A 12,535-nucleotide genomic window follows, 5' to 3' on the forward strand; every position below is an offset into this window, starting at 1 on the left:
TAACGCATTCCAGTGTTTCACCACCCTCTTAGTGAAAAAGTTTTTCCTAATATCCAATCTAAACCTCCCCCATTGCAACTTGAGACCATTACTCCTCGTTCTGTCATCTGCTACCATTGAGAACAGTCTAGAGCCATCCTCTTTGGAACCCCCTTTCAGGTAGTTGAAAGCAGCTATCAAATCCCCCCTCATTCTTCTCTTCTGCAGACTAAACAATCCCAGCTCCCTCAGCCTCTCCTCATAAGTCATGTGCTCTAGACCCCTAATCATTTTTGTTGCCCTTCGCTGGACTCTCTCCAATTTATCCACATCCTTCTTGTAGTGTGGGGCCCAAAACTGGACACAGTACTCCAGATGAGGCCTCACCAGTGTCGAATAGAGGGGAACGATCACGTCCCTCGATCTGCTCGCTATGCCCCTACTTATACATCCCAAAATGCCATTGGCCTTCTTGGCAACAAGGGCACACTGTTGACTCATATCCAGCTTCTCGTCCACTGTCACCCCTAGATCCTTTTCTGCAGAACTGCTGCCTAGCCATTCGGTCCCTAGTCTGTAGCGGTGCATTGGATTCTTCCATCCTAAGTGCAGGACCCTGCACTTATCCTTATTGAACCTCATCAGATTTCTTTTGGCCCAATCCTCCAATTTGTCTAGGTCCTTCTGTATCCTATCCCTCCCCTCCAGCGTATCTACCACTCCTCCCAGTTTAGTATCATCCGCAAATTTGCTGAGAGTGCAATCCACACCATCCTCCAGATCATTTATGAAGATATTGAACAAAACCGGCCCCAGGACCGACCCCTGGGGCACTCCACTTGACACCGGCTGCCAACTAGACATGGAGCCATTGATCACTACCCGTTGAGCCCGACAATCTAGCCAGCTTTCTACCCACCTTATAGTGCATTCATCCAGCCCATACTTCCTTAACTTGCTGACAAGAATACTGTGGGAGACCGTGTCAAAAGCTTTGCTAAAGTCAAGAAACAATACATCCACTGCTCTCCCTTCATCCACAGAACCAGTAATCTCATCATAAAAGGCGATTAGATTAGTCAGGCATGACCTTCCCTTGGTGAATCCATGCTGACTGTTCCTGATCACTTTCCTCTCATGTAAGTGCTTCAGGATTGATTCTTTGAGCATGTCTGGATGCTCTCCCGAACAGTGGCTAGATTTGACCTTCTGGGGACAAGGCATTCTCTACAGAGGGTGTCTGGCTATGGAATTTGCTTTGCCTGTTGGTATGACAGTGCTGATAGTTTATTGACCTACAGGCTAGGGTGTAAAGCTCACTTGTTCACTTCAGTTTTTGGCAGAGATTGGAGGGAAGATTGTCCTGTTATTCTAGTTACAAAGAAGATATTGCATGGATAGGAAGGAGTAGAGAGAAAAACAATAGATATGATGAGGAGGTGGAAGGATAGATTGATGAGTGGCAGTGTGGCCTAGTAGCTAGAAGAGTGGACTGGGATTTAAGAGACTAGGGTTCTAATCCTAGCTATGCCACTGGCCTGCTGAGTGACCTCGGACAACTCACTTTACTGCTCTGTGCCTCAGTTTCCCCACCTGTAAAATGGGGATAATGATATTGACCTCCTTTGTAAAGTGCTTTGAGATCTTCTGATAAAAAGTGTTATAAAAGATCTCGGTATTACAGAGAGATTAAGAGAATCTTATCTGCCCAGCTAGTGAGACACTGAGGAAGAGGAATTATTTGGGGTGATACACATGGGTAATGGAACAAAATAACGAAAGGAAAATATGAACTGAATGACAGGATATGCTTCTTATCAATGAGGTCTAAGGAAAGAAACGGAAGCCTCTTTGGGAATTTTAAAACTAGACCGCGTGCTGGTTACACTCCCCAAGTACTGAGTCAACAACACCGCTTTCCCCTATCTTCGCGTTGTCTACTGCCACCTATCACCATAGCCCATAATCCCCCAACACTGTGCTGGGAGGCAACGCCTGTTCCTTCCCGTGGAGACCTTTCACCTGAGCCCGCTAGCTTACGGCTAGCTTACAAGATCACGGAAATCCCGTTAGTGGGGAGGGGTTGGGGCAGGCTGGTGGCACGAAGTTCACACTGGTCTCCTGCTGACAGATGAATGGCAGGCCCAAAGTCAAGAGGCTGGTTTTCAAAGTAGCAGACTTTTATCCTAGGACAACATTCAAATGAAACGATTTGGGTTACACCACACAACAGATGCAGCTATTTTGTCTAGTGGATGGTGCTTGACTCCGAGTCGTCCGCACTCCTGCCTGACCTGTTCCCTGATTCTTCCTTCATATTATAATTATTAGCATATATACAGATTCCGCTCTCTTTGCTCATCCCCACAAAATAAATACAATGCAATATCCCAGCACTTGATCAAATGCTTATGTAATAAAACATCTCTAAATCTCTTCCTGTCCTAACCCTTGTCCTCCTGCTATCTATCTCCTCTTTGTTCATTATCCCTTTATTTGCTATTACGTCATGTCTCCTTGGGACAACCCCGTGAAACGCTTTAAGTGGGCACTAGCAGGTGACTAACAAGGCAGAATAAAGCCAGCCGTTGGGGATCTGATGGGCCGGGGGGTGTGAAGTAGCAGTGAGGGGTCAGGCCGCTCCATTCGTGTTACAAAGGACAGGGAGACACACGCATGCAGAGTTGTTGTAGCTGTTTTGGTCCCAGGATATTAGTGAGACAAGGTAAATTTAGATTAAAGGAGGAGATGTGGGCATTTAACATGGATTACTCCACTGCACCGAATGCCCCCTCTCAAGAGCACCCGATGGTGGTGGAGAGAGCCTGTTCTTGATCCCTGTTGATAAATGCTTCTTTGAAGCCTGTAGTAAGAATTTGGCTGCATGGAGAACTGGCCTTTATAACAGTTTCCCATATCCAGATTGATTTACCTTCTAAAGGACTGCACTGATCGATGGCCAACTGCATTCACTTTGACAGCTATGCATGGCAGGGGTTCGCAGAGAAAGAGGCAGTTAGAAAATTTTATTATTGCCAAAGAGGCTGCGTTTGTGGTTAAAGCACTGTATCTAAAACACCCAGACACCATAAAGCCACAGGTTCAAGACATGGAAGGGCCAGCTCAGTCCTCCCTCTTTCTGAGGCTTATTCACGGAGTCTGGTGCTGTGTGCAGGAATGGGCTGTCTGTCTGTTCTGCCTGCACATTAAAGATCCCAGAACACTTCTGGTAAAAGTTGAGGTTTTTCCTGGTGTCCTTGGCCAATGTTTTCTTTCCCTGTGCAGCGGTGCGAGAACACTGGGTGCTGGGCTCCCCATCAAAGATGCTGTATGTATGTAGGTTATGAAGGGCTTTGGGATGAAAGCTGCTGTATAAATGCTAAAAGCAGAGGGCCTATCAGGCCAAGTCATCCTTTTCCTGTGTGGCCCACCCACCTTTCTTACTACAACTCACTAGCCAAGGAGTCAAACCCATCTACTGACTTAGCGGACTCTGGGCCCAGTAGATGTCTTCAGAAGGGTGACAGATCTCAGCCATGATCTTCTTGGAAGGATGTACCCCAGGACTCCAATTCAACATCCTTCACAGAATCCTGGTAACTTGGAATCGGCATCACTCTTGTAGTAGAAAACTACTGAACTTTGGCATAAATCCTTATACCCCAAACTTCCTGTCATTCTTTCAGGGTTTCCACAGGCTAGGGCATCTGTAGGGTTGTACAACACACCCACAGAGCTCCCCCCCCCCCCCCCCCACAGTTTAGTGGGACCCAATCAGACCAAAGGTCTGAACGTTTCATTTTTCTCCCATTTTGGGGAGAATGGGAGACTAAAACCCTTCCTCTTTCCTGTGCCAAGTCACAAGTATGTAAGTGTGGAACTCTGCAGTGAAAGAGCCGCACAAACACATGTTTAAGTAATTATCAAACAATCCTGCTATGATTAAGGAGCTAGAGGAATTGATTTATGGGGGAGAGCAAAAGGAGTTAATGCGTGGTGTCTGACAACCTTTACACAAGTGTGGGAAGGGCTTGTAAGAGAGAGTAATGATTGGACACCCAAAGTTATAAACCAAAGGGTCTGGGATGAGAAGAAAGAGAAAGTTAAGGCTCAATATCTGGAGAAACTTTCAAGCAGCGAGAGCTAGAAGGCTGTGGGATAATCTCCTAAAGGAAGGGGTGGAAGCCCTTAGAGTAGCCTGCACAGAGCACTAGGGAATAATCCCGCACTGGCCCCTGGGGAAAGATTACCTGTGACCAGCTAGGGCTCTTCTGGCTCATATAAATGCCAAGTAAAATGACAGTTAATGTCCCTAGCTCCTGTCTAGACCTGTGGCCTGGCTTCTGGGGTTATGATGAAGCATTGCATGCTAGGACCCATGTTCTCCGAGGGCAGCACCTACGTACACAAGTTGAGGGCTGGTGTGAGCTGCCGTTTTGTTCGCTCACGTCCTCCAATGGAGGAATGGCTGAACAATGACCTCAAAGCAACACCGAACGGTCAAACCCCAAGTGAAGGCGCACGCTTGCGGCGACATGCGCACAGGGTAGCCCAGCTGCTCTCCGCACTTGCCTGTTTGAGATTGTAAAAGCCTCGCTTGTCACAGTTGGGGATGTGCAGGGAGTAGAGGTGCTCCAACGGGCCACGCTCATCTGGCAGACGCATGGTGGAGATACGTTCCAAGACCTGATCCAATTCCTGCTGGCAGGGGGTCTGAAAAAAAGCCAAGAAAGCGAGGAAAAAAAAATTAAAATCAGGGAAACAGCAGGTTTCAGCCAAAACAAAAGAGAGGACAAATCCTTTCCCCTTTCTCTGACGTATGCAGGGGAAGGTCAAGGCCCCTGACAGCCACCTAGCAGGAAGAGGTATTGTTTCACTATTCTCACTCAGCACAGCCTTCAGGTTGCTCTCAACAAGCAAAGAGAAAAAAAAAAATCCCTTCAGAAGCACTTGGAGCATTTACCAGCACAGCTAATTTTTCCTATAAGGGGCCCTCTGTCAAGGTTGTTCGACCTTCGAAGAGGGTCCCTCAAACATTATGACACATTGGCAAGTTGCCCAGAGACCCTGGCACTATATTAGCATATGTACTTACATACAGCAATCAAGCCTTCATACACAATCATTTTAACATCAGCTTTACTTGTATTTCCCCTGATAGATTAACAGAAACTGCCTGTGGGTTGAATTCACTAGCAATAAAATACCCACAGCAACAGCTTTGTCTTTAAGCCAATTTTACTGGGGGGAGGGTTGGGGGGGAGGGCTTCACATTGACAGAAGGCACAGCTCTTTACGAACACTACTGCAGCAGGCTGGGATTTTCAGTGGAATTTAAGGAAGTTAAATGCCTAACTCCTATTAAATTTCAATAGGATTTAGGGGCCTAACACTCTTAGACACCTTTAACAATTCCAGCCTTAGGCCTCTATTAGGTAGAATTAAAAAGATTGCGCTGCCCAAGGTAATCCAGACTGAATCTATGGGGTGGATCTCAATGCAGTCTCCTGCAATTTTATGGAACTCAGTGGGATAAAATCTGGGAAAACACCGTAACAGAGAAATCGTAGACTGGAGGCCAAATGTTCAAAAAGAGCACCAGCAATATATTCTGGGATGTCCAGGGAGCCGGATGGAACGAGGACTGGCCAAAAAGGTTCCACAGGCATAGGCGGGAAGATTTCCCATGCTACAAAAAAACAGCGGTTTGAGCACTGGCCTGCTAAACCCAGGGTTGCGAGTTCAATCCTTGAGGGGGCCATTTAGGGATCTGGGGCAAAAATTGGGGATTGGTCCTGCTTTGAGAAGGGGGTTGGACTAGATGACCTCCTGAGGTCCCTTCCAACCCTGATATTCTATGATCCTATGAATAAAAATGTCTGTGAGTTGCATCACAGCATAGAAATAAAAACACTATGTGCACCTAACAGCTACAGAAATTGACTTTTTTTTTTGGAAGTTGTGTACACACTCAATATTGTGGCTGCTGAAATAAGTGGTTATATGGTACAACTAAATTTTTTATCTTGTTGTCAATATAATATCCAGGTGAGCCTATGTGAAAGCAGAATCATAGAATATCAGGGTTGGAAGGGACCTCAGGAGGTCATCTAGTCCAACCCCCTGCTCAAAGCAGGACCAATCCCCAATTAAATCATCCCAGCCAGGGCTTTGTCAAGCCTGATTTTGTCAAGAAGATTTTTGATAGTCAAAAGTCCCAATCCCTGTACTTATTTTATTTAAATATATATATTTTAGGATTTAGGCCCTGTGTTATATTGTTCATTTTCAAGGAAAATAACAAATCTCTAGTTAGTGATGTTAGTTTAGCTAGCTGTGCTGTAATGGTTTATCTTTGGGTAATTTTCCCTCTGATATTCACCCCTTCTTGTCGACGGCTGAGAATAGGCCACTTCCACCTTCATTGAATTGGCCTCGCTAGGGACCCCCCACTTGGTAAGGCAACTCCCATCTTTTCTTGTGCTGTAATATATATACTGTTTGCTGTATTTTTCACGCCATGCATCTGATGAAGTGGGTTTCAGCCCACAAAAGCTTATGCCCAAATAAACTGGTTAGTCTCTAAGGTGCCACCGGGACTCCTTGTTGTTTTATCTTTGGAATGTTACTCAGTAAAAAGAAACCTGTAACTGCTAGTTCTGTGTGTGTAGAGCTGTCTTATGGGAAAGACTCATACTTGATTCCTAAGAGGAGCGAAGAAAGTGAACCCTATTTTTTCATATTGAGAGTGTTCCTATAGAAAGTCCAGCTGTTGTGTCGTACAGGGATATGAATTCATGGTCTGTGCAGACACCTTAAGTCAGCCAGAGGAGTTCTGTAGCACAGAAGGGTAAGTAACTCGATTTACCTCCCATCTATGTAGGTTACATGGCACTGGAGGAGAATCACATCAGACTGTATTTCTTTTAAGATGCTCCAGTGATTCTTCCCTATGGCCTCCTCCCTCTTTGGGTTTTGGGTAGTTCCAAGGCCCATTATACAAGGAATGTCTGACTGCACAATTTCCCACAGCCCCTACTAATCAGCTACCTTTTCCCATTACTTGGCACAGCCTACAACTTGCTGCCACCCTTTCCCTTTTCTACCTCCCCTTCGATTTGGAAAATGCAAGGCCACCTGTGAAGAGCGAGCTCCCCAGGCCCCTCACACACTCCCAGAGCACAAACGCTTTGGAGCGAGTCTTAAAATCATTTTAATACTCTACTTTGCCAGTCTGTGTCAAAAACTTTCAGGGACTCAAAACTTTGCTTGGCACAAGGCCAGGCAGAGCAGGCAGAAGCCAACTAGATCAGTGTTTCTAGCAATTATAAACAGACAGAGTGGGAGGAAAGCCCCTTGTAACATGGCTGCTCCAGGGTGATCCAAAAGATGTGAGCACAGGAGTGGCCTGTGTTGCCTCAACTCAGCAAACCGGAGAAGATCAAAACCTGAATTAGAAAAGTCAGCACAGGAGGGACCAGAGACTGCCTGGGATTCTCACTTCTGCTGGGTGAACTAAACCAGTAAGTGAGTTGACTGATATCCAGGATCATTAAGGGGCCAATCCTCTTTCCCGTGCCCAGCCAGCATACCCAGTTTGGGGCAGGGGAACTTGCTGAGGATCAGGGGGTTGAAAGGTTCTGCACTCTCCAGCCTCAGGGCTATGGTACACACACACACAGGGGCAAACCCTGCCATGGGGGTGGGAGATTAATAAAGAATCTGCATATCAGTGGATCTGCTGGCTTTGTCTTCCCTCCTCCTTAAGACCATCTATTCCTCAAGCTCCCTGCAGGGCAGTGGAAAGAGTCCCAGGGGATCTGGGCTTCCCAGTGCACAGGGGGTGTATAAAAAACTGAGCCCGTTCCACCAGGCTCAGAGCCTCTCCAACGCCCCTGTGGTGAGCAGGATTTACCCCCCACAAAGAATGTGGGTCGATCGCACAGTGTAGGCAGTGCAAGTTACGGTTTGATTAGTAAGAGAGGGAGCATTCACGGACCTTACAAGGAGTAGGGATGTTTTCATCATCCTTTCCCCTGCACCCCAAACGAAGGGCCTGATTCCAGGCTCTACTGCAGTCCCTTTGTGGCCTCTGAGCCACCATAAAGAGGACACAAAACTGGCATAACTGGCACCTGGCTAATATCGCCAGCACCAGGGCAGGGAAAGGGTGTAAAAAAAAAAAAAAAACAAAACAAATAAAGCCCTGTAGAGAGGTGTGCTGAAGGAGTCTCCTAGGCCAGGTGAGGCGGGGACTGGATGATGCTTTGCGGTTGGAACTGTTCTAGTTTACACTCTAGGCCATGCTGGCGCCCAGACACCGAGACGGAAAGGCAGCAGTAAGTCACCTTTGCCCCCCTCCAGGAGTTGTGCATTCTGTGCTGCACCCCTCAACCTCACCCGGGTCTGGATTTAAACAAACATTCTCCTGTAGTGCTAGATGCCCAAACCCAATGCCCTTAGTCTACTGCTGCGGGTGCCTGTCAAGTCTCCGCACTGCAGCTGTTAGATTGACCCTGGCAGTTAAATATTTTTAATAAAATCTTCAATTCTGCAGGAATCAGCAGTTTAAGCCACTGCTTGGCAGGGATTTTAAACCCCTTCTCTCGGTGTGTTTATGCCACACCCACCACTGTAGTGTCTAAGCACCACTGACAAGTAACAAAGCCACGCACATTGCAGCAGCGTTTTCTGCCATACACAAGTCGAAGGCTATGTCTAGACTAGACACCTTACAGCAACACAGCTGTACCAGTGCGGCTGCACCACTGTAAGGTGTCCCGTGTAGCCGCTCTATGCTGACAGGTGAGAGCACTCCTCTCCCACTAGCATAATTATATCAACCCCAATGAGCGGCAGGACAGCATCTCCCGGCGACATAGCACTGTCCACACTGGCGCTTCTGGGATTTTTTCCACGGCCCTGAGTGACGTACGTTTTACAGACAGAAGTGGTAGTGTAGTGTGAATCAGGGTCTCTGGCAACAAAGCCTGTTGGGCTGATAAACCACGAGTGACAGGTGACAGACCGAATCCCTTTGCCCTGCTTCTCCTGTTTTGCGTTGATTTCCCTTTGAGAAGATGACAGCTCACCCAATGGTAAGCTTGCTCTATGCTCCCTCAAGCGCCCCACAATTTACATAGCCAGCCAACAAGGTGCATGGTGGATTAGAAAAGATTTTCATGACAATACTGAACAGAAGCTATGCCCAAATTGTCCACTAGAGGGATGAAGTGGCCACTTATCGAGATCCTTAGGGACACATCCCCACACATGGGAAAGGGGACTAGGGAGGAATCCTCTCCTGCCAGGCTGCAGAAGATAGGCAGAGCTGTTTATCAGAGGCTACTTCAGCCAACTCTATACATTCCATTCAAGGAAGCAAAATGTGGGATGGAGGACTGATGGATCCATACAGCTGCACATTCACAGGCTCATCCTCCCTCCCCTGGCCCACTCCTATCTGCCTTCTATGCCAGTGCAGGTATACACTCCCTACAGGACTTCCCTGAGCCCAGATCCAGTGCCTTGCACAGAATCATTGTACTGGCTCTTCTAAGGCCATGGACACTGGGGACAGGACTTTTACCAAATGTAGCAGGTTACAGTGCTCTTCCTCCGTCATTCAGAAATTGCAGTCTGCAGACGTAAGGAGGACCGTGGCCTGTTGGGATCTGTGGTCTCCATGGGGCATGCCTCTACAGGGAAGATAACCGCCCACTGCCCACTTTATAGACTGCCATCAGTGCCTGTAGTATTTATTTATTATTTTGCGTATGCAATCTGGTCAAGCCAAGCCACAGCATTCTTATCCACCACGTTCAAAGCACGAAGGCCTCCAGGAAGTTGAGTCATTTTGCAGTCCTCAACAGTATGTGTCATGATTTATGGCTGCCCACACTGACATAGTGGACTGTCTCTAACACACCAGCGAAATTCTGCTGCAGCAAAAATTCCATGCCCGGTACGAAACCGGTTCAGAAGGCTCCATTGCCTTTGTGGTCAATCAAACCCGGGTTGATGTTAAGTGAGGTCCGAGACAAGATAATTAGTTGTCACTTCCTCTGAAGACCATGAAGCTCGCCACGTGTCCTCTACCATAAATCCCTCACCCAGTAAACGTATTCACATTGGGTGCTGTGAGGGCAGACAACCATGTGGTGGGCTACAGTGGTCTTCAGTGAACTGAAGTGAACTTCTACTGTACAAGGATTAATCAAAGATTCCCACAGGGATGTTCACTGGAGTCATCTAGAGAAAAGGGTGTGGAGACACCACTGTCACCTACTGCTGTTTAGTAGGAACAGGTCCTGTTCCTACAAAGGTGGATGCTCTGCATCTCTTTTAGTACTTTGCTGCATAACCCTGTAGGTACAAGGAAAGCAAGGCCTTCTCACTAGCACACAAAGTTCATTATTTGTGTGTTTGAGCCCAGTTTCAGGCCAAAACAAATGTTTGCTTCATTTGTTTGCCCTTTTTAAAAAATGCTTGTTGCAAATACGACTGACATTTTCCCCTGGGAGTCTGCAGCTGGAACTAGGATAATGATGATTCTCTCCCAGCCCCCCCGCATAAACACACAGGTTTTGCCAACTGACCCTCATGGACGATGGCCGTAATTTCTTCAACTCTTCATGGTTGTGGTGGTGCTTGACGACTTTGCCCATCTGTCTCTGCTGTTCATTCACTTTCTCTCGCATAACAGCAAGCTCCTTCATGCCAGGCTTCATGGGCTTTCTCCCGCCACCTCCACTCACCACCCCGGGGGTGCCATCCACATAATTCCCCGTAAGGACTTCTTCAGGCTCATCATCACCATTGTCTGCGTAAGACAGAAGGAAGGAAAAGAAAAATTCCAATCATTCAAACAATTCCTTCCTTGATTGTTTCAAGACTGGCACATTACCAAGTCACAAATGTTTAATGCAAAATTTAAAATCACATTAGCCCTTTAATCTGGAAAGTAAGGATGGCTCCTTTCATTAGCGTGTAATTACCTCTCTAAAAGATAGTTTAGAGCAGAGGGGGAAATCATTTTTGAGATATTCTTTCTGGTTTTATTTGCCCTTCTAAATTACTTACTTAGGCATGTACTTTTCCCATCAGAAGTCCAGTTGGGTTTACGGTGCCAATTATATTTTAGCTTCAAAGTTTAAAACTGAAGCGATTAGTAACGATACCTTGGTTCTATCTATCATCACGCAGTGTATCTACAGGAATACTTACTCCATATGTGTTAAAGTAAACGTTCAAGACTGTTCTCTGAAATAGCCGGCACTGTTTTATTATTGCCATAATTTTTTGGTAGAACCTGCCATTTCAATGATACTTCTTGACAGGTCCAACTTCAACCAAATATGCTACATTTGGCTACTTCTCTCGACTCCAGCACAAGTGCAGGTTCTCTGGGCTAAACATGCCACTGTTTTCAGCTTCAAGACCTAAAATATAATTTAGCATCATCAGACTCAAGCAACAGGAAAACTCAAGGTTACAGTTGGGCTTACTCCAAAACTCTGCACACCTTTTGTTTCTCCTACAATAGAATGTGTAACATTGCGATCAATCTATTGCCACCTAGGTCATGGTTGTCACTCTGCTGCAAACCACAGGCATTATGCGGTAGCAATGGGTTCTCCAGCTTGCTTCAAAAGCACAAGCCCTGACAACTCTCACTGCTAAAAGAGAACCTTCACTAGCTGTTGGCAGTACAGTGCCGAGGAGACACAGAGGAGCAGTTCAGTTGACAGTAGTGGAATGCACACACATGAACCAGTCATTACAACAGTCTAATATTTGGTAGATTTTTCTCCATTCTTTAGGAGCCTGGAGCTCATATTAGCTACCACTGTGACAAAAGCTAGGCCTTATTCATCTCTCAAAAGAGAGACATGCGTACAGTATCTTTCAACATGTAAAGAACCAAATGAAGGACTCCAGCCTTTAAAACCTACAACATGTCAACGAATACCAGTAACTAAATCTGAAATAATCTGGGATTCGTGTTTACAGTTTGATGTAATTTCACTTTAAGCAATCCAGCACTTTGGATGTCAGCAGTGGACACAAAGTGAAGTAACGTTAGAACTGTGTGTCATGGAATATAGATGCATGGGCTATACCACAGTTCACAAAACAGTCCTAATTTTATGGTTCTGTCCTGCTTCCTAGGAGACTAAGCTTGTAAAACATTTACATATTTCTACAACATGATGTTACATCAGGACATAAGTGTGCTCTCAAGACACAGAGAGAAAATACTTAAGGCTCTCCATGTCATCCTAGGAGCTGGGCAAGGATTACTTTCCAATAAGAATCTTAATTGTTTACATATCACAGTCTCCAATTTAATTAGAAACAGATGATGGTGTGGGGGGACGATGGCAAATTAAATTGCCTTTAAAATGAATAGAATTAAAAAACAAATATTGTGCCAAGCCCCAGCTTTCTGAAAGTCATTTGAGGATTTTAGCCTTTTAGTGTTATAAAGCAGAACTCAAAAACACGACCAAGTTTTACCCATTTCCTAGACATACGCAACTCTAGATGCTGGTAA

General features: G+C 46.0%; 1 protein-coding gene across 1 annotated transcript in view; it reads right to left on the reverse strand.

Moving 5' to 3' along the window:
* The window catches only part of IGFBP2 (insulin like growth factor binding protein 2), a 101,907-nt gene that overhangs the window by 6,049 nt on the left and 83,323 nt on the right, over positions 1–12,535 (reverse strand). Inside the window, exons 2-3 of the mRNA XM_074967037.1 lie at positions 10,578–10,801; positions 4,552–4,692 (exon numbers count right to left, since the gene is read on the reverse strand). Coding sequence (XP_074823138.1) covers positions 4,552–4,692; positions 10,578–10,801 — 365 coding nt within the window. The remainder of the gene's footprint in view (positions 1–4,551; positions 4,693–10,577; positions 10,802–12,535) is intronic.

This window comes from Natator depressus, chromosome 11 (assembly GCF_965152275.1).
Source record: "Natator depressus isolate rNatDep1 chromosome 11, rNatDep2.hap1, whole genome shotgun sequence".
NCBI classification, from domain to species: Eukaryota; Metazoa; Chordata; order Testudines; family Cheloniidae; genus Natator; species Natator depressus.